The 24,226-nt window shown below is 27.7% G+C and overlaps 1 protein-coding gene across 1 annotated transcript in view; it reads right to left on the bottom strand.

The window, feature by feature from the left end:
• Positions 1-390: 390 nt before the first annotated feature.
• Positions 391-24,226, bottom strand: part of LOC145242411 (uncharacterized) — a 178,082-nt gene continuing 154,246 nt past the window's right edge. The window contains exon 5 of the mRNA XM_080105447.1: positions 391-5,352. Within this exon, the coding sequence (XP_079961573.1) occupies positions 2,688-5,345 (2,658 nt within the window). The 5' untranslated portion in view covers positions 5,346-5,352 and the 3' untranslated portion in view covers positions 391-2,687. The remainder of the gene's footprint in view (positions 5,353-24,226) is intronic.

Below are 24,226 nucleotides of genomic sequence, written 5' to 3' on the forward strand. Positions count from 1 at the left end.
GCCTATATGGCAGCCATATTGGATTTACAAAATGGCCGCCGTAAAATGTACGTTTTGTAATATCTTGGCTTCTAAATACGCTGGAACACCGATTTTAACTGCTAAACCTACATTTTCAGGGTCCAGGAAGTCACTGGTGGTAGTTATAAAATTTTCCCATATGTATATATGGCAGCCATATTGGAATTTTACAAAATGGCTGCCGTCAAATGTATGTTTTGTAATACCGCGGCCTCTAAATAAGTTGGAACAATGATTTTAACTGCTAAACCTACATTTTCAGTGTCAAGGAAGTCAATGGTCCACGTTATCATTTTATCTTTTGTACCCCACCCCCCTTTTGAAACACATAATCCAACATATGAGTAAAAAACTTAACAACCCTGGCAGTTAGTCAGAAAATTATTTTTATTGAAATGCCTTTTAACTGTAAACTTTGAATGTTTGTGCAACCATCTTAAACATAATTAGATGTTTGATCATAGTCTATGTATAATAATCATCATCAACATCATCATCAACATCACTTTCATACATCACAGCTTGGGAATCTTCATCGTTTTCGCACTGGCTGCTGCACCGACACATATCAGTACAAGCTAAGTCTTTAGACCTGCAGGAGCATCTGCCAGAAGAACAGTCAAATATACATTTGCATGTGATCATCTCAACAATGGCCTTAGGGGCTGGGAGGACCTCTGTGGTCGTTGGTTTTAGGGTGCCATCCAAATCTTTGAAGTACCCATTTTCCAGGGGATCCAGTTGTGAAATCTGCAGAGCAATGGTTGCTTGTGCCCATACCCTTGCTTGGACATGGACTCTTAAAATATGCTGCTTTAGAGCTCCAGGTGTTGGAGGGAGCCTGTCACTTTCTGCCCTATGCTTGCAGAACAGATGCCATCGCAGTTCAGGGATTGTTTTTATGTTGATCCCTTTTGGCGAGTAAGCTGCACATACAAAGGATTCCAGTTTTGACAGCATTCCATCTGTCACTTCTGCTTCATCCATAAGCATTTGCAGAGCATTGACAACATCTGAGTCTGCTTTGAGGTAGATCTGTAGCCAGGTTGTCTTGCATATACGAGAGAACCTCCCTGTGTTGTCGGTCCCAGTGAACGCATGGAAGGCTGGCAAAGCCTTTGCTCTTTATTTACCTAGAGCTCGCCACAGTGGTTCAATTTGTATAACACAAGAGGACATAGAAATGGACGTGTTTTTTCATCAATAGGTCATAGTTTGCTGTCTAGCACTAAAACGTCCGTATCTGGAGAGAAAAATACTAACTGTGCATCAGGTGGGTTTCGCTGTGAAGCCAGCACAGCCTGATGGATAAGCAGCGTGTCTGCTTCCTCATGGTTATTTACTTCAAAGACCAGGTCTCTGTTGCTCTTAGTGTATCCAAAAGCAGATATGATGATCAGCTTGGATGATCCCTTGTTATACTCTAGAGTTTGGGCAGCAAGATAGTCAGTCAGATCAGCCTTCGTCTTGTCATGGGAGAGGAACCTCCTCATTGGGATGTGTTTGATGTTAGTGTCATCTCTGACTTGATACTGAACAGAAGCTTTTCCTTGTCTTCGTTTTCCTCTGGTTGCACTTTTCAGAGAATCTGCTCGGTATGTGTCAAAAACGAGGATGATTTCATCATAATCTCGTGTTAGTTGCATCAGTCTGTCATTGAAGCAGCTACTCAGATCCTTGAGTGTCACTAGAGTCGCTGGTTTCTTGCTCAGCTTCTGCACAAGCACCATGCCATCCACCAGTGCTATCTTCCGACTTGGCTGGTCAGTAGATGTGGGCTCTGTAAATCCTGTATACATTGCATCTTGGTGGGTAGAATTTCCAGCTTGAGGTGACTGGTCTTCATGGGGCATGTCTTCTCTTGTTAGCTTCTCAAGTAGATAGATTAACTTGGACTTGTTGTAGCATGGCAGCATTGTTCCATCAGGGGCAAACAGTGCTCTTGGTGTCAGAGTGAATTCATGGTTTCCTATGGCCTCTTTCTGGTTGATGTCTCGGCTTGACCTGGCAAGTACCATCAGCTTTGCAAACAGGTCCTTGGTCTCCTTCAGATCCACAGTATTGTCTCTAAGTTTCACTGTAATCTTCTTGTTCCCAGAAAGGAACATCTTGTTCTCTTTCTTCACAGGGGCCCAGAGGCTGACATCTCCATTGATCCGTTCTGACACGTAATCCTTATACAACTTCTGTCCAGTGACATCAATATTCAAGATATGTGGTACATACTCATCTGGGATGTAGGCATTAGTGATCACATTGTACAGCTTTTCCACTTTAGTGGTAAAGGGGTTTCCATGGCTGAGCAAGGCTTCCTTGATCTTGTCGACTGTACCATGTGCCCTCTTGACTGCACTTGGTCCAAGCTCATGATGCTCTGTGATTCTGTCAGCTTCCATGCCAAACTGACTCTTGAACTCTTTTGACAGACGTGAAAGTTCTGGTGTGGCCAGAAAAAATCTCTGTCTGGCATTGGCATTGTTGGAGATGCCTATTATGCCAGAGCTAGTCTTCAGTTTGTTCAGGTGTTCACATGCATGGTCTGCTCCAACAGACACGAAGGGAATGACACTTTCCGTGACTGATATATTGCCTGCTCGTAATTCCTCCCATGTATGAGGGTGATTGCTTCTCAAGTCATGCATATCTGCAATGTATCTTGGCCAGAGTCACTTATACTTGATGCGGTCCATGGCAAAGAACAGTTTGCTAAGTGCTTCTCCAGCTTGCAGATGGAGTTCCAGGTCAGCATTTCGAGTTGCTGCTACAAAGAACAGAATTGCTTCCACCCAATCTAGGTACCTCATCATGGCCTTGAACATTGCATTCTGGGATTTCTGTTCCTTCCATTTTTTAAATGCTGTGATGACCTCAGCAGTGGTCAAGGCTTCCTGAAAGGTGCTGTTTGCTTGCTTCACGGATTCAGCCTTCGTGTCTTTATCCTCAGAGCAGGCAGCTTCTACTCCTGCTGCCGTCAGGCACACATCTTTCAATTGTGGGTTGTCCTTGAAGAACACCTCCAGAGCCATTTCATAGAGTGCTATGTATGAGTAGATATGGGCATGGAGAGCTCGCTTGTAGTGTGTGCATTTCAGGATTTGCCTTGTCGTGGCAGGACCATACACACCTGCTTCCACCCAGGCATCATCTATGCCTGAGTTCTCCATGGAGGCACCAAGCGCTCTGAGGGCAGCCATTATGACATGCAGTTCACCCAGTCTGGGAACAACCATTTGTTTCAAGTCAGGTCTGGCATCTAGGAGCTGCACCACCTTCTCATAAAGAGCGATGTCAAAGGTAATGACTGTGGGGTGATCTTCCCCAACTGCCAACTTTCTCAGCTTATTTGCTTGTACGATCACAGTTAGTAGAGTTGACCACTCGTGTGCCACCTCAGGGAGTAGTGGCAAGGCTCCAACCTGTGTCAAGGGAAGGCTTTCAGACAGCAGTGAGTTGTATCCTGCCCAGCCTGGAATCTTGCTGGAGGTTTCTCGAGGTTTCATTCTGGATAAAGCAGATGCAACAACCCATCCAAGCTGTGTCAGCTGATAGGATTCTGAGATCCCCTGGCCAATGGCAAACTGTTCTGACCTCTTGGTAGCCTGTGGTTTGGGCTTATTACAGTGAAGCATGTCTACATGATAGGGTGTGACTGATATACTCTTTGCATCACCTATAATCAAAGGTTCTGCAACAGGTTCTTTAGAAGGGTCAACTTTCTGGTACACTGCTGTGATGGTTCCGTGGGTGGTTCCCTTCCCATCAGGAGCATCCTCTGCAAAATCTGTGTTATCTACGGCGAAAAACACAAAGGTCCCCTTCTTCAGGAATGGTGGTACATAGAGGCCTTGGTATGCTCTGGTGTTTTCTACAACAGCATTTGCCAGAGCAGTTTCCATGAGAAGGACACGGCGATGTGAAATAGCGTAGCCATGAGCATTGAGAAGATTCAACAGCTTCTTGTTGCGTGTGTCATGGTGGACAGTCAGTGCCAGTCCCAGAACCTGAGAATTCCCTCGTGAACGGGGTGACTTAAATGCTGATTCATTACTTGGCTTGTACCTTACCTGTTTACTGGATTTGAACCCATACATGATATTCTGGCTCACCGTCAGTGTTGCTCGGTCAACATCTTTAGTTCTCTTTACAGTTTCCAGCTTTTCAGCAGGCCCAACCATTATCCAATGGATTAAGGTGTATAATTCAGCTGGAACATCATTATTGTCACTAGATACCTGCATGACATTTCTTTCCTTGGGCTCTTTGAAGGTTATAATGCTTTTCCTTATCACCTGTGCTGCTTTGTAGATTGTCTTCATACTGTTCTCCTCCTTACCAGTTGTCATTGAGGTATTAACCATGTCCTCTTCACATGCATCTGGGGAGTAGAGGACAGTTGGCTTCCTTATGCTTGGTCGAACAGACTTCAGGTGTGGCAAATAAGTAAGGATCCTTTCTTTCAGCCATTTTCTACTGAATACAGGTACATGACCTTCAAAAACTTCCGAACCAAGCATATTAACATAAGTCGTTTCAATATCATCCACCCCAAGGTATGCTTTGTTTTTTGTTTCTACATCAATAAGATTTATCAGCTCAAGCAGACTCGCCTTTTGTAGAAAGGGTTCTTCAGCAGTTTTTCTAGTGTTAGTATCTCGAAGAGCATGGAACACATTTTGGGTCCAGCAAGCTTTGCGGTATAGGGCATCAATTGCATGTGCATCACCTGGTGATATGCAGGTGTTCAGCCTAGTTTTCAGTGCAGGATTATGGGACCTTTCCACAGCATCTTTGAGAGTTTTACCTGCATTCTCAGTCCTGATCTGGTACAGTTGTTGGCCATTGTCCTGTTGGCAGAAGAAGCACTCTTTCTTATCCAGTGGACTTGTATGTGATCGTGTGAATGGCAATGCAGAACCAGATGTAGAGGTGTCTGGAACAGCCTCTTCTGTAATTCCTCTTTTCTGCCCAGGCTTTTTGGCAGTGTAGTGTCCTGTAGCTAAAGCGTGTGCGATGCGATCTCTTGCACGTTGTATTTCAACTTTGTTAGTTGCACTCGAATGACATGAGCGATGCCAGACCGCCCTCTCTTCACACAATGTTTCTGGTGTGCAGTTCTGCAATCGCCTTTGGATTTGGATATAGTCCCCATCATTCAAACTAGTCCTCTCTAGAATTACTTGCAGTACGAGCCCATAGGACTCTAATCGAGGATGTTGCACCAAGACTTTCTTTTTATCATCAGACTGGCAGAGAATGCACTGCTTCCAGTTAATGGACTCCTTGGTTTGACATGCTTCCTCTCTACTTTGCGACTCATCACTCATGCCTCACCTACAAACAAAGAGAGAATTACAGTAATGTTAGAATAGCAATACAAAAACTACAAGTTCTCAAAGTATCAGAGGTAAATTAACAATTTGAATTAGTGATATAAAAGCAAGATTTTTTAGGAACAGCTGAAATATGAATTTATAAATGATACATATTTTTTATTACAAAGATATTGCAATAAAACAACACCACATCAGTTTGAACCCAGTTATGCATCTAAAGGTTAATGTTAAAGATGTTGTTGCTTTATAACTACCACCATTGGATTCTATGACCCTGAAAATGTAGGTTTAGCAGTTAAAATCAGTGTGCCGACTTATTTAGAGGCGAAGATATTAAAAAAACGTACATTTTACAGCAGCCATTTTGTAAATTCCAATATGGCTGCCATATACACATCTGGGAAAATTTTATAACCACCGCCATTGGTTTCCCTGGCCCTGAAAATGTAGGTTTAGCAGTTATAATCAGTTTTTCAGCTTATTTAGAAGCCGCGATATTCAAAAACGTACATCTTATGGCGGCCATTTTGTAAATCCAATATGGCCGCCATATACGCATCTGGGCAAATGCAAACATTGGTTTTCTGATTCCTGAGACCAAAACCTTTCCAAAAATGTATAGATTTGCAAATCTCCAAAAAGTTCCCACAAAATTACATTAGGAACCTGACTACAAGTAAAATCCAAGGGAATCGCATAAATGGAAGATGATCCAAAAGGCAGAAATCCGTGGAATAATTCACAAATAGGCACAAGGAAAAGGGAAAGAATTCCAATATATTATTAAAAGACAGATAAAATGTGCATAAAAAAAATTATACCAAATAAAATAAGAAATACAAAATAAATACATACACATGTAAATACAAACATACGTACATACAATTACACATATACATATATATATATATATATACATACACAACAAACACCCCCCTCCACACACACACATACATACATATAAGTAAATAGATGGATAAATAAAAATAATAAAAAAAAAAATTAGAGGGGAGAGAAAAGCCAGTATCTGCAAAATTCCGGATAAAACAAATAAATATGTAAGTAAATAAGTATGCAAGTATATAAGTAAATAAGTATGCAAGTATATAAGTAAATAAGTATGCAAGTATATAAGTAAATAAGTATGCAAGTATATAAGTAAATAAGTATGCAAGTATATAAGTAAATAAGTATGCAAGTATATAAGTAAATAAGTATGCAAGTATATAAGTAAATAAGTATATAAGTAAATAAGTATGCAAGTATATAAGTAAATAAGTATGCAAGTATATAAGTAAATAAGTATGCAAGTATATAAGTAAATAAGTATGCAAGTATATAAGTAAATAAGTATGCAAGTATATAAGTAAATAAGTATGCAAGTATATAAGTAAATAAGTATGCAAGTATATAAGTAAATAAGTATATAAGTAAATAAGTATGCAAGTATATAAGTAAATAAGTATGCAAGTATATAAGTAAATAAGTATGCAAGTATATAAGTAAATAAGTATGCAAGTATATAAGTAAATAAGTATGCAAGTATATAAGTAAATAAGTATGCAAGTATATAAGTAAATAAGTATGCAAGTATATAAGTAAATAAGTATGCAAGTATATAAGTAAATAAGTATGCAAGTATATAAGTAAATAAGTATGCAAGTATATAAGTATGCAAGTATATAAGTAAATAAGTATGCAAGTATATAAGTAAATAAGTATGCAAGTATATAAGTAAATAAGTATGCAAGTATATAAGTAAATAAGTATATAAGTAAATAAGTATGCAAGTATATAAGTAAATAAGTATGCAAGTATATAAGTAAATAAGTATGCAAGTATATAAGTAAATAAGTATGCAAGTATATAAGTAAATAAGTATGCAAGTATATAAGTAAATAAGTATGCAAGTATATAAGTAAATAAGTATGCAAGTATATAAGTAAATAAGTATGCAAGTATATAAGTAAATAAGTATGCAAGTATATAAGTAAATAAGTATGCAAGTATATAAGTAAATAAGTATGCAAGTATATAAGTAAATAAGTATATAAGTAAATAAGTATGCAAGTATATAAGTAAATAAGTATGCAAGTATATAAGTAAATAAGTATGCAAGTATATAAGTAAATAAGTATATAAGTAAATAAGTATGCAAGTATATAAGTAAATAAGTATGCAAGTATATAAGTAAATAAGTATGCAAGTATATAAGTAAATAAGTATGCAAGTATATAAGTAAATAAGTATGCAAGTATATAAGTAAATAAGTATGCAAGTATATAAGTAAATAAGTATATAAGTAAATAAGTATGCAAGTATATAAGTAAATAAGTATGCAAGTATATAAGTAAATAAGTATGCAAGTATATAAGTAAATAAGTATGCAAGTATATAAGTAAATAAGTATGCAAGTATATAAGTAAATAAGTATATAAGTAAATAAGTATGCAAGTATATAAGTAAATAAGTATGCAAGTATATAAGTAAATAAGTATATAAGTAAATAAGTATGCAAGTATATAAGTAAATAAGTATGCAAGTATATAAGTAAATAAGTATGCAAGTATATAAGTAAATAAGTATGCAAGTATATAAGTAAATAAGTATGCAAGTATATAAGTAAATAAGTATATAAGTAAATAAGTATGCAAGTATATAAGTAAATAAGTATGCAAGTATATAAGTAAATAAGTATGCAAGTATATAAGTAAATAAGTATGCAAGTATATAAGTAAATAAGTATGCAAGTATATAAGTAAATAAGTATGCAAGTATATAAGTAAATAAGTATATAAGTAAATAAGTATGCAAGTATATAAGTAAATAAGTATGCAAGTATATAAGTAAATAAGTATGCAAGTATATAAGTAAATAAGTATGCAAGTATATAAGTAAATAAGTATATAAGTAAATAAGTATGCAAGTATATAAGTAAATAAGTATGCAAGTATATAAGTAAATAAGTATGCAAGTAAATAAGTATATAAGTAAATAAGTATGCAAGTATATAAGTAAATAAGTATATAAGTAAATAAGTATGCAAGTATATAAGTAAATAAGTATGCAAGTATATAAGTAAATAAGTATATAAGTAAATAAGTATGCAAGTATATAAGTAAATAAGTATATAAGTAAATAAGTATGCAAGTATATAAGTAAATAAGTATGCAAGTATATAAGTAAATAAGTATATAAGTAAATAAGTATGCAAGTATATAAGTAAATAAGTATGCAAGTATATAAGTAAATAAGTATGCAAGTATATAAGTAAATAAGTATATAAGTAAATAAGTATGCAAGTATATAAGTAAATAAGTATATAAGTAAATAAGTATGCAAGTATATAAGTAAATAAGTATGCAAGTATATAAGTAAATAAGTATATAAGTAAATAAGTATGCAAGTATATAAGTAAATAAGTATGCAAGTATATAAGTAAATAAGTATATAAGTAAATAAGTATGCAAGTATATAAGTAAATAAGTATATAAGTAAATAAGTATGCAAGTATATAAGTAAATAAGTATGCAAGTATATAAGTAAATAAGTATATAAGTAAATAAGTATGCAAGTATATAAGTAAATAAGTATGCAAGTATATAAGTAAATAAGTATGCAAGTATATAAGTAAATAAGTATATAAGTAAATAAGTATGCAAGTATATAAGTAAATAAGTATATAAGTAAATAAGTATGCAAGTATATAAGTAAATAAGTATATAAGTAAATAAGTATGCAAGTATATAAGTAAATAAGTATGCAAGTATATAAGTAAATAAGTATGCAAGTATATAAGTAAATAAGTATGCAAGTATATAAGTAAATAAGTATGCAAGTATATAAGTAAATAAGTATGCAAGTATATAAGTAAATAAGTATGCAAGTATATAAGTAAATAAGTATATAAGTAAATAAGTATGCAAGTATATAAGTAAATAAGTATGCAAGTATATAAGTAAATAAGTATGCAAGTATATAAGTAAATAAGTATGCAAGTATATAAGTAAATAAGTATGCAAGTATATAAGTAAATAAGTATATAAGTAAATAAGTATGCAAGTATATAAGTAAATAAGTATGCAAGTATATAAGTAAATAAGTATGCAAGTATATAAGTAAATAAGTATGCAAGTATATAAGTAAATAAGTATATAAGTAAATAAGTATGCAAGTATATAAGTAAATAAGTATGCAAGTATATAAGTAAATAAGTATGCAAGTATATAAGTAAATAAGTATGCAAGTATATAAGTAAATAAGTATGCAAGTATATAAGTAAATAAGTATGCAAGTATATAAGTAAATAAGTATGCAAGTATATAAGTAAATAAGTATGCAAGTATATAAGTAAATAAGTATGCAAGTATATAAGTAAATAAGTATGCAAGTATATAAGTAAATAAGTATGCAAGTATATAAGTAAATAAGTATGCAAGTATATAAGTAAATAAGTATGCAAGTATATAAGTAAATAAGTATGCAAGTAAATAAGTATGCAAGTATATAAGTAAATAAGTATGCAAGTATATAAGTAAATAAGTATGCAAGTATATAAGTAAATAAGTATATAAGTAAATAAGTATGCAAGTATATAAGTAAATAAGTATGCAAGTATATAAGTAAATAAGTATGCAAGTATATAAGTAAATAAGTATGCAAGTATATAAGTAAATAAGTATGCAAGTATATAAGTAAATAAGTATGCAAGTATATAAGTAAATAAGTATGCAAGTATATAAGTAAATAAGTATGCAAGTATATAAGTAAATAAGTATGCAAGTATATAAGTAAATAAGTATATAAGTAAATAAGTATGCAAGTATATAAGTAAATAAGTATGCAAGTATATAAGTAAATAAGTATGCAAGTATATAAGTAAATAAGTATATAAGTAAATAAGTATGCAAGTATATAAGTAAATAAGTATGCAAGTATATAAGTAAATAAGTATGCAAGTATATAAGTAAATAAGTATGCAAGTATATAAGTAAATAAGTATGCAAGTATATAAGTAAATAAGTATGCAAGTATATAAGTAAATAAGTATGCAAGTATATAAGTAAATAAGTATGCAAGTATATAAGTAAATAAGTATGCAAGTATATAAGTAAATAAGTATGCAAGTATATAAGTAAATAAGTATGCAAGTATATAAGTAAATAAGTATGCAAGTATATAAGTAAATAAGTATGCAAGTATATAAGTAAATAAGTATGCAAGTATATAAGTAAATAAGTATGCAAGTATATAAGTATGCAAGTATATAAGTAAATAAGTATGCAAGTATATAAGTAAATAAGTATGCAAGTATATAAGTAAATAAGTATATAAGTAAATAAGTATGCAAGTATATAAGTAAATAAGTATGCAAGTATATAAGTAAATAAGTATGCAAGTATATAAGTAAATAAGTATGCAAGTATATAAGTAAATAAGTATGCAAGTATATAAGTAAATAAGTATGCAAGTATATAAGTAAATAAGTATGCAAGTATATAAGTAAATAAGTATGCAAGTATATAAGTAAATAAGTATGCAAGTATATAAGTAAATAAGTATGCAAGTATATAAGTAAATAAGTATGCAAGTATATAAGTAAATAAGTATGCAAGTATATAAGTAAATAAGTATGCAAGTATATAAGTAAATAAGTATGCAAGTATATAAGTAAATAAGTATGCAAGTATATAAGTAAATAAGTATGCAAGTATATAAGTAAATAAGTATATAAGTAAATAAGTATGCAAGTATATAAGTAAATAAGTATGCAAGTATATAAGTAAATAAGTATGCAAGTATATAAGTAAATAAGTATGCAAGTATATAAGTAAATAAGTATGCAAGTATATAAGTAAATAAGTATGCAAGTATATAAGTAAATAAGTATGCAAGTATATAAGTAAATAAGTATGCAAGTATATAAGTAAATAAGTATGCAAGTATATAAGTAAATAAGTATGCAAGTATATAAGTAAATAAGTATGCAAGTATATAAGTAAATAAGTATGCAAGTATATAAGTAAATAAGTATGCAAGTATATAAGTAAATAAGTATGCAAGTATATAAGTAAATAAGTATATAAGTAAATAAGTATGCAAGTATATAAGTAAATAAGTATGCAAGTATATAAGTAAATAAGTATGCAAGTATATAAGTAAATAAGTATGCAAGTATATAAGTAAATAAGTATGCAAGTATATAAGTAAATAAGTATATAAGTAAATAAGTATGCAATTATATAAGTAAATAAGTATGCAAGTATATAAGTAAATAAGTATGCAAGTATATAAGTAAATAAGTATATAAGTAAATAAGTATGCAAGTATATAAGTAAATAAGTATGCAAGTATATAAGTAAATAAGTATGCAAGTATATAAGTAAATAAGTATGCAAGTATATAAGTAAATAAGTATATAAGTAAATAAGTATGCAAGTATATAAGTAAATAAGTATGCAAGTATATAAGTAAATAAGTATGCAAGTATATAAGTAAATAAGTATATAAGTAAATAAGTATGCAAGTATATAAGTAAATAAGTATGCAAGTATATAAGTAAATAAGTATGCAAGTATATAAGTAAATAAGTATGCAAGTATATAAGTAAATAAGTATGCAAGTATATAAGTAAATAAGTATGCAAGTATATAAGTAAATAAGTATGCAAGTATATAAGTAAATAAGTATGCAAGTATATAAGTAAATAAGTATGCAAGTATATAAGTAAATAAGTATGCAAGTATATAAGTAAATAAGTATGCAAGTATATAAGTAAATAAGTATGCAAGTATATAAGTAAATAAGTATGCAAGTATATAAGTAAATAAGTATGCAAGTATATAAGTAAATAAGTATGCAAGTATATAAGTAAATAAGTATATAAGTAAATAAGTATGCAAGTATATAAGTAAATAAGTATGCAAGTATATAAGTAAATAAGTATGCAAGTATATAAGTAAATAAGTATGCAAGTATATAAGTAAATAAGTATATAAGTAAATAAGTATGCAAGTATATAAGTAAATAAGTATGCAAGTATATAAGTAAATAAGTATGCAAGTATATAAGTAAATAAGTATATAAGTAAATACGTATGCAAGTATATAAGTAAATAAGTATGCAAGTATATAAGTAAATAAGTATGCAAGTATATAAGTAAATAAGTATGCAAGTATATAAGTAAATAAGTATGCAAGTATATAAGTAAATAAGTATATAAGTAAATAAGTATGCAAGTATATAAGTAAATAAGTATGCAAGTATATAAGTAAATAAGTATGCAAGTATATAAGTAAATAAGTATGCAAGTATATAAGTAAATAAGTATATAAGTAAATAAGTGTGCAAGTATATAAGTAAATAAGTATGCAAGTATATAAGTAAATAAGTATGCAAGTATATAAGTAAATAAGTATATAAGTAAATAAGTATGCAAGTATATAAGTAAATAAGTATGCAAGTATATAAGTAAATAAGTATGCAAGTATATAAGTAAATAAGTATGCAAGTATATAAGTAAATAAGTATATAAGTAAATAAGTATGCAAGTATATAAGTAAATAAGTATGCAAGTATATAACTAAATAAGTATATAAGTAAATAAGTATGCAAGTATATAAGTAAATAAGTATGCAAGTATATAAGTAAATAAGTATGCAAGTATATAAGTAAATAAGTATATAAGTAAATAAGTATGCAAGTATATAAGTAAATAAGTATATAAGTAAATAAGTGTGCAAGTATATAAGTAAATAAGTATATAAGTAAATAAGTATGCAAGTATATAAGTAAATAAGTATATAAGTAAATAAGTGTGCAAGTATATAAGTAAATAAGTATGCAAGTATATAAGTAAATAAGTATGCAAGTATATAAGTAAATAAGTATATAAGTAAATAAGTATGCAAGTATATAAGTAAATAAGTATGCAAGTATATAAGTAAATAAGTATGCAAGTATATAAGTAAATAAGTATGCAAGTATATAAGTAAATAAGTATATAAGTAAATAAGTATGCAAGTATATAAGTAAATAAGTATGCAAGTATATAAGTAAATAAGTATGCAAGTATATAAGTAAATAAGTATATAAGTAAATAAGTATGCAAGTATATAAGTAAATAAGTATGCCAGTATATAAGTAAATAAGTATGCAAGTATATAAGTAAATAAGTGTGCAATTATATAAGTAAATAAGTATGCAAGTATATAAGTAAATAAGTATGCAAGTATATAAGTAAATAAGTATGCAAGTATATAAGTAAATAAGTATGCAAGTATATAAGTAAATAAGTATGCAAGTATATAAGTAAATAAGTATGCAAGTATATAAGTAAATAAGTATATAAGTAAATAAGTATGCAAGTATATAAGTAAATAAGTATGCAAGTATATAAGTAAATAAGTATATAAGTAAATAAGTATGCAAGTATATAAGTAAATAAGTATGCAAGTATATAAGTAAATAAGTATGCAAGTATATAAGTAAATAAGTATGCAAGTATATAAGTAAATAAGTATATAAGTAAAAAAGTATGCAAGTATATAAGTAAATAAGTATGCAAGTATATAAGTAAATAAGTATATAAGTAAATAAGTATGCAAGTATATAAGTAAATAAGTATGCAAGTATATAAGTAAATAAGTATGCAAGTATATAAGTAAATAAGTATGCAAGTATATAAGTAAATAAGTATGCAAGTATATAAGTAAATAAGTATGCAAGTATATAAGTAAATAAGTATGCAAGTATATAAGTAAATAAGTATGCAAGTATATAAGTAAATAAGTATGCAAGTATATAAGTAAATAAGTATGCAAGTATATAAGTAAATAAGTATGCAAGTATATAAGTAAATAAGTATGCAAGTATATAAGTAAATAAGTATGCAAGTATATAAGTAAATAAGTATGCAAGTATATAAGTAAATAAGTATATAAGTAAATAAGTATGCAAGTATATAAGTAAATAAGTATGCAAGTATATAAGTAAATAAGTATGCAAGTATATAAGTAAATAAGTATGCAAGTATATAAGTAAATAAGTATGCAAGTATATAAGTAAATAAGTATGCAAGTATATAAGTAAATAAGTATGCAAGTATATAAGTAAATAAGTATGCAAGTATATAAGTAAATAAGTATATAAGTAAATAAGTATGCAAGTATATAAGTAAATAAGTATGCAAGTATATAAGTAAATAAGTATGCAAGTATATAAGTAAATAAGTATGCAAGTATATAAGTAAATAAGTATATAAGTAAATAAGTATGCAAGTATATAAGTAAATAAGTATGCAAGTATATAAGTAAATAAGTATGCAAGTATATAAGTAAATAAGTATATAAGTAAATAAGTATGCAAGTATATAAGTAAATAAGTATGCAAGTATATAAGTAAATAAGTATGCAAGTATATAAGTAAATAAGTATGCAAATATATAAGTAAATAAGTATATAAGTAAATAAGTATGCAAGTATATAAGTAAATAAGTATGCAAGTATATAAGTAAATAAGTATGCAAGTATATAAGTAAATAAGTATATAAGTAAATAAGTATGCAAGTATATAAGTAAATAAGTATGCAAGTATATAAGTAAATAAGTATGCAAGTATATAAGTAAATAAGTATGCAAGTATATAAGTAAATAAGTATGCAAGTATATAAGTAAATAAGTATGCAAGTATATAAGTAAATAAGTATGCAAGTATATAAGTAAATAAGTATGCAAGTATATAAGTAAATAAGTATGCAAGTATATAAGTAAATAAGTATGCAAGTATATAAGTAAATAAGTATGCAAGTATATAAGTAAATAAGTATGCAAGTATATAAGTAAATAAGTATGCAAGTATATAAGTAAATAAGTATGCAAGTATATAAGTAAATAAGTATGCAAGTATATAAGTAAATAAGTATGCAAGTATATAAGTAAATAAGTATGCAAGTATATAAGTATATAAGTAAATAAGTATGCAAGTATATAAGTAAATAAGTATGCAAGTATATAAGTAAATAAGTATGCAAGTATATAAGTAAATAAGTATATAAGTAAATAAGTATGCAAGTATATAAGTAAATAAGTATGCAAGTATATAAGTAAATAAGTATGCAAGTATATAAGTAAATAAGTATGCAAGTATATAAGTAAATAAGTATGCAAGTATATAAGTAAATAAGTATGCAAGTATATAAGTAAATAAGTATGCAAGTATATAAGTAAATAAGTATGCAAGTATATAAGTAAATAAGTATGCAAGTATATAAGTAAATAAGTATGCAAGTATATAAGTAAATAAGTATGCAAGTATATAAGTAAATAAGTATGCAAGTATATAAGTAAATAAGTATGCAAGTATATAAGTAAATAAGTATGCAAGTATATAAGTAAATAAGTATGCAAGTATATAAGTAAATAAGTATATAAGTAAATAAGTATGCAAGTATATAAGTAAATAAGTATGCAAGTATATAAGTAAATAAGTATGCAAGTATATAAGTAAATAAGTATGCAAGTATATAAGTAAATAAGTATGCAAGTATATAAGTAAATAAGTATGCAAGTATATAAGTAAATAAGTATATAAGTAAATAAGTATGCAAGTATATAAGTAAATAAGTATATAAGTAAATAAGTATGCAAGTATATAAGTAAATAAGTATGCAAGTATATAAGTAAATAAGTATATAAGTAAATAAGTATGCAAGTATATAAGTAAATAAGTATGCAAGTATATAAGTAAATAAGTATGCAAGTATATAAGTAAATAAGTATGCAAGTATATAAGTAAATAAGTATGCAAGTATATAAGTAAATAAGTATATAAGTAAATAAGTATGCAAGTATATAAGTAAATAAGTATGCAAGTATATAAGTAAATAAGTATATAAGTAAATAAGTATGCAAGTATATAAGTAAATAAGTATGCAAGTATATAAGTAAATAAGTATGCAAGTATATAAGTAAATAAGTATATAAGTAAATAAGTATGCAAGTATATAAGTAAATAAGTATGCAAGTATATAAGTAAATAAGTATGCAAGTATATAAGTAAATAAGTATGCAAGTATATAAGTAAATAAGTATGCAAGTATATAAGTAAATAAGTATGCAAGTATATAAGTAAATAAGTATGCAAGTATATAAGTAAATAAGTATGCAAGTATATAAGTAAATAAGTATGCAAGTATATAAGTAAATAAGTATGCAAGTATATAAGTAAATAAGTATGCAAGTATATAAGTAAATAAGTATGCAAGTATATAAGTAAATAAGTATGCAAGTATATAAGTAAATAAGTATGCAAGTATATAAGTAAATAAGTATGCAAGTATATAAGTAAATAAGTATGCAAGTATATAAGTAAATAAGTATGCAAGTATATAAGTAAATAAGTATGCAAGTATATAAGTAAATAAGTATGCAAGTATATAAGTAAATAAGTATATAAGTAAATAAGTATGCAAGTATATAAGTAAATAAGTATGCAAGTATATAAGTAAATAAGTATGCAAGTATATAAGTAAATAAGTATGCAAGTATATAAGTAAATAAGTATGCAAGTATATAAGTAAATAAGTATATAAGTAAATAAGTATGCAAGTATATAAGTAAATAAGTATGCAAGTATATAAGTAAATAAGTATGCAAGTATATAAGTAAATAAGTATATAAGTAAATAAGTATGCAAGTATATAAGTAAATAAGTATGCAAGTATATAAGTAAATAAGTATGCAAGTATATAAGTAAATAAGTATGCAAGTATATAAGTAAATAAGTATGCAAGTATATAAGTAAATAAGTATGCAAGTATATAAGTAAATAAGTATGCAAGTATATAAGTAAATAAGTATGCAAGTAAATAAGTATGCAAGTATATAAGTAAATAAGTATGCAAGTATATAAGTAAATAAGTATGCAAGTATATAAGTAAATAAGTATGCAAGTATATAAGTAAATAAGTATGCAAGTATATAAGTAAATAAGTATATAAGTAAATAAGGATGCAAGTATATAAGTAAATAAGTATGCAAGTATATAAGTAAATAAGTATGCAAGTATATAAGTAAATAAGTATATAAGTAAATAAGTATGCAAGTATATAAGTAAATAAGTATGCAAGTATATAAGTAAATAAGTATGCAAGTATATAAGTAAATAAGTATGCAAGTATATAAGTAAATAAGTATATAAGTAAATAAGTATGCAAGTATATAAGTAAATAAGTATGCAAGTATATAAGTAAATAAGTATGCAAGTATATAAGTAAATAAGTATATAAGTAAATAAGTATGCAAGTATATAAGTAAATAAGTATGCAAGTATATAAGTAAATAAGTATGCAAGTATATAAGTAAATAAGTATGCAAGTATATAAGTAAATAAGTATGCAAGTATATAAGTAAATAAGTATGCAAGTATATAAGTAAATAAGTATATAAGTAAATAAGTATGCAAGTATATAAGTAAATAAGTATGCAAGTATATAAGTAAATAAGTATGCAAGTATATAAGTAAATAAGTATGCAAGTATATAAGTAAATAAGTATGCAAGTATATAAGTAAATAAGTATGCAAGTATATAAGTAAATAAGTATGCAAGTATATAAGTAAATAAGTATGCAAGTATATAAGTAAATAAGTATGCAAGTATATAAGTAAATAAGTATGCAAGTATATAAGTAAATAAGTATGCAAGTATATAAGTAAATAAGTATGCAAGTATATAAGTAAATAAGTATGCAAGTATATAAGTAAATAAGTATGCAAGTATATAAGTAAATAAGTATATAAGTAAATAAGTATGCAAGTATATAAGTAAATAAGTATGCAAGTATATAAGTAAATAAGTATGCAAGTATATAAGTAAATAAGTATGCAAGTATATAAGTAAATAAGTATGCAAGTATATAAGTAAATAAGTATGCAAGTATATAAGTAAATAAGTATGCAAGTATATAAGTAAATAAGTATATAAGTAAATAAGTATGCAAGTATATAAGTAAATAAGTATGCAAGTATATAAGTAAATAAGTATGCAAGTATATAAGTAAATAAGTATGCAAGTATATAAGTAAATAAGTATGCAAGTATATAAGTAAATAAGTATGCAAGTATATAAGTAAATAAGTATGCAAGTATATAAGTAAATAAGTATGCAAGTATATAAGTAAATAAGTATGCAAGTATATAAGTAAATAAGTATATAAGTAAATAAGTATGCAAGTATATAAGTAAATAAGTATGCAAGTATATAAGTAAATAAGTATGCAAGTATATAAGTATGCAAGTATATAAGTAAATAAGTATGCAAGTATATAAGTAAATAAGTATGCAAGTATATAAGTAAATAAGTATGCAAGTATATAAGTAAATAAGTATGCAAGTATATAAGTAAATAAGTATGCAAGTATATAAGTAAATAAGTATGCAAGTATATAAGTAAATAAGTATGCAAGTATATAAGTAAATAAGTATGCAAGTATATAAGTAAATAAGTATGCAAGTATATAAGTAAATAAGTATGCAAGTATATAAGTAAATAAGTATATAAGTAAATAAGTATCCAAGTATATAAGTAAATAAGTATGCAAGTATATAAGTAAATAAGTATGCAAGTATATAAGTAAATAAGTATGCAAGTATATAAGTAAATAAGTATGCAAGTATATAAGTAAATAAGTATGCAAGTATATAAGTAAATAAGTATGCAAGTATATAAGTAAATAAGTATATAAGTAAATAAGTATCCAAGTATATAAGTAAATAAGTATGCAAGTATATAAGTAAATAAGTATATAAGTAAATAAGTATGCAAGTATATAAGTAAATAAGTATGCAAGTATATAAGTAAATAAGTATGCAAGTATATAAGTAAATAAGTATGCAAGTATATAAGTAAATAAGTATATAAGTAAATAAGTATGCAAGTATATAAGTAAATAAGTATGCAAGTATATAAGTAAATAAGTATGCAAGTATATAAGTAAATAAGTATATAAGTAAATAAGTATGCAAGTATATAAGTAAATAAGTATGCAAGTATATAAGTAAATAAGTATGCAAGTATATAAGTAAATAAGTATGCAAGTATATAAGTATATAAGTAAATAAGTATATAAGTAAATAAGTATGCAAGTATATAAGTAAATAAGTATGCAAGTATATAAGTAAATAAGTATGCAAGTATATAAGTAAATAAGTATGCAAGTATATAAGTAAATAAGTATGCAAGTATATAAGTAAATAAGTATATAAGTAAATAAGTATGCAAGTATATAAGTAAATAAGTATGCAAGTATATAAGTAAATAAGTATGCAAGTATATAAGTAAATAAGTATGCAAGTATATAAGTAAATAAGTATATAAGTAAATAAGTATGCAAGTATATAAGTAAATAAGTATGCAAGTATATAAGTAAATAAGTATGCAAGTATATAAGTAAATAAGTATGCAAGTATATAAGTAAATAAGTATGCAAGTATATAAGTAAATAAGTATGCAAGTATATAAGTAAATAAGTATGCAAGTATATAAGTAAATAAGTATGCAAGTATATAAGTAAATAAGTATGCAAGTATATAAGTAAATAAGTATGCAAGTATATAAGTAAATAAGTATGCAAGTATATAAGTAAATAAGTATGCAAGTATATAAGTAAATAAGTATGCAAGTATATAAGTAAATAAGTATGCAAGTATATAAGTAAATAAGTATGCAAGTATATAAGTAAATAAGTATGCAAGTATATAAGTAAATAAGTATGCAAGTATATAAGTAAATAAGTATATAAGTAAATAAGTATCCAAGTATATAAGTAAATAAGTATGCAAGTATATAAGTAAATAAGTATGCAAGTATATAAGTAAATAAGTATGCAAGTATATAAGTAAATAAGTATGCAAGTATATAAGTAAATAAGTATGCAAGTATATAAGTAAATAAGTATGCAAGTATATAAGTAAATAAGTATGCAAGTATATAAGTAAATAAGTATGCAAGTATATAAGTAAATAAGTATGCAAGTATATAAGTAAATAAGTATGCAAGTATATAAGTAAATAAGTATGCAAGTATATAAGTAAATAAGTATGCAAGTATATAAGTAAATAAGTATGCAAGTATATAAGTAAATAAGTATGCAAGTATATAAGTAAATAAGTATGCAAGTATATAAGTAAATAAGTATGCAAGTATATAAGTAAATAAGTATGCAAGTATATAAGTAAATAAGTATGCAAGTATATAAGTAAATAAGTATGCAAGTATATAAGTAAATAAGTATGCAAGTATATAAGTAAATAAGTATGCAAGTATATAAGTAAATAAGTATGCAAGTATATAAGTAAATAAGTATGCAAGTATATAAGTAAATAAGTATGCAAGTATATAAGTAAATAAGTATATAAGTAAATAAGTATACAAGTATATATGTAAATAAGTATGCAAGTATATAAGTAAATAAGTATGCAAGTATATAAGTAAATAAGTATGCAAGTATATAAGTAAATAAGTATGCAAGTATATAAGTAAATAAGTATGCAAGTATATAAGTAAATAAGTATGCAAGTATATAAGTAAATAAGTATGCAAGTATATAAGTAAATAAGTATGCAAGTATATAAGTAAATCCTACCCTCTGATGAGAAGAAAAGTATTTCTTCGAAACTCAGCAGATTAAGGACTATCCACTTATTTAGCGTTTCCTTTTTTAAAATTAAATATTATTTGAACTCTTTTTCAAAGTATTTTTAACATGTTTTATTAACTACTTGTTCTTATATATATATATATATATATATATATATATATATATATATATATATATATAATTATCATTTATTTGTTTATTTTTTGTTTGCAACATTTCTGAATAAATTCAGTTATTTATATGAAAGTGCATTTTTACCTAAATGCTAGTTGGTAATAATTTTCCCTTTACCAATGTGATTTGCCCGGTAGAAAGCGACATAGATATTTTTAAAATTTAATTATCCATAGACAGGATTTTTATCATTTATGATCTATCAGCATGGCTTAACCTAGCAAAGTTTGAAACCAGACCCAAAGAGTTGGAAACGTGAAGCGCTATCAATGAGCTAACTCCTGCTAATGCTGGAATTTTGTAGATGTAATTTATTTCTTTATTTTTGTTTACAATACTTTTAGACAAGTTCAATTTATACAAAAGCATGTTTTTACAGGGGAAATGAAAAGCAACTAAAAATAATAAAAATATTACAATAAATTACAAACAGAAATCGCCTTGTCATTCAGTAATCAGTTTTCCTTCTTGCAATACTGTGTATTTCAGCTTTAGGCTGACTGGCCACAAAATGACATTAACATACTAGACACTAAAATGAGGAAAATGCTGACACTACAGAGTAACATACAGAAACCAGTGTCTGCCTAGGCTGTATCTGCCTAGGAGGTATAGGAATCTCAAAGATTGACCGTCACCATCATGCCACTATTGTGAGCACCAGGCAATATCTGATGAGCTTCCAGAATCCAAAACAACCTCCATCATGAAACAGACCGAACATTTTGGACAAAACTGTCTTACAAATGAGACAGAATCACAAAATTGCTCGTTACAGAAATGACTAAAAGAGTCAACAAAAATACATCAAGACCTTCTATTGCTAAAAACTGGGAAAATGGGCCAACCAACAGCATACCAAGTATTTTTTGGATGAATTCACTTAGGACTATATATATAACGAAGGCTCTATAAACTGGCTAAAAAGAGGATCGCTCCAATGTGATCAGGAGAGGATTATAATGGCTGTCCAAGATTTATTTATAAAATGCTAAATAAGTTTTTGATTTGAACAAAACAAAAATCATTAAAAAAATTATAAAACGAAAAATTTTTTATTGATAACTAATGCTTTTAAGAAAATAAGTGGTTTCAGCTATGGCAAAAAGTGCAGGTTCTGACACACAGAAGCAAAGAGTGTGAGCCACCTGACATTCAGCTTTAAGGTTCTGCTAGGAGATGGGTACTATATTATGCAACACAATAGATTGTTTAAATATCTCCACTGGACTATCTGTAAAAAATTGAATACTGAATGCAGCAGCAAGTTCTGGGAATATTACACGCAAGTGATAGTTGGAAATAAGTCATACACTATCCACTATGACTATGTAATTCCAACATCTATGTACCTAGAAAATAAAGCTATTACACCTGTCATAGAAATTCTAGTTAACAACACCAAAATACTACACCACGAAATGAATGTAAAAAACTTAAAATCCTTGAAGCTATTTATATCAAAACGCAAAAACCTAGCCTGAATCAGATCACATTTCAGAATAGTACCAATATGCTCAAATGTCTCGCATAACTCCTACCTCTTTTTATTTATGTATGCGTATATATACAGTCCTGGTCAAAATCATAACACCCACTTAAGAAAGTAAGCGTATTATCGAATTTTTAATCAAACAAATGGTTGAAACCATTGCCAAAAGGGAAAATATGATGGAAAAAAAATGAAATCTGCTTCATTCGAGACCTTAACCCTGATTTAATAATTATTTTTAAAAAAAAAACATTTTCACCTGGTCAAAATGATAAGACCACTGATAATTTATCTAACAAAAGGCAATTAGAAATTACTAAAAAGGGTCCCAGTATTTAGTATAGCCTCCATTATTACAAATTACTTCAAAAATTCTCTTCGACATGCTTGCGACTAAGTTTTTTATCCCATGTACTGATGTTTATCCCATGTATTGAAAACTGTATCAGAAAGTTCCTTTATCAAATCATACTGGGTTCCATCCTTGAACACTTCTTTTGCCATCCATCCCCAAAGATTTTCAATGGGATTGAGGTCCGGAGAACATGCTGGATGATCTAACAATTCTATATTATTTGAAGAAAAGTATTCTTGTGCTTGTCGAGAAGTATGTATCGCAGCGTTGTCTTGCTGGAAAATTTCTTTCACACAGACGTGGAATTTCAGTCCTGATAGAAGCATTTTCAAGCATTGAAATGTACTTCCATGATGTTTGCTGGTCTTTCACTATTTGCAACTTTAGCTGACAAGAAAGCACCCCAGATCATTAAAGATCCTCCTCCACTATGCCGAGTTGAAAAAGTCTCTTTGGGCAAATTTTTATCATGCCAATAGTGTTGAAATCCATCTGGACCATCTAGATTAAACTTTTTCTCTTCGGAGAAAATTAGATTTTCCCACTTCTCTTCATCCCAAGTCTGGTATTTGGCGGCATATTTAAGTCGGTTAGTTTTGTGCTGTTCAAGAAGACATGGTTTCTGCAGTTGCTTTAAATGATTGAAATCCTTCATTTTCAGATGCCTTCTGATGGTTTTAGGACTACATTCTGCTGCTGTTTGGCTTTTCAATCGACTTGAGCTCATACTGGAGTTTTTTGTTTAAACTTCTTCTGATACGGTGATCCAGTGATGGGGTTATTTTTTTTGGTCGGACTCTTTTTGTGCCCATATTGATCTGGATTTCTTTAAAAATTTGTGATGACCGTTTTGCTACGATTCACTTTGTTTGCAATGGATCGATGGGAGAGTCCACCCCTATTAAGCTCAAAGATCCTTCCTCTCTCAAACTCTTATAATGGTTTCCCTTTTGCAATTTATAATTTAGTAAGATGTTTTTTATCCACTAACAAATTGCTTTTAGTAACATAGAAAGCTTTTCGTATTCATTTCTTCAAAACTAGCCGATTTTATTAAAGTGGTCTTATCATTTTGACCAGGTGAAAATGTTTTTTTTTTTTTTTTTTAAATAATTATTAGATCAGGGTTAAGGTTTCAAATGAAGCAGATTTCATTTTTTTCCATCATATTTTCCCATTTGGCAATGGTTTCAAC

Source organism: Euprymna scolopes, chromosome 21 (assembly GCF_053919585.1).
Source record: "Euprymna scolopes isolate OS-2025 chromosome 21, ASM5391958v1, whole genome shotgun sequence".
In the NCBI taxonomy this organism is placed as follows: Eukaryota; Metazoa; Mollusca; class Cephalopoda; order Sepiida; family Sepiolidae; genus Euprymna; species Euprymna scolopes.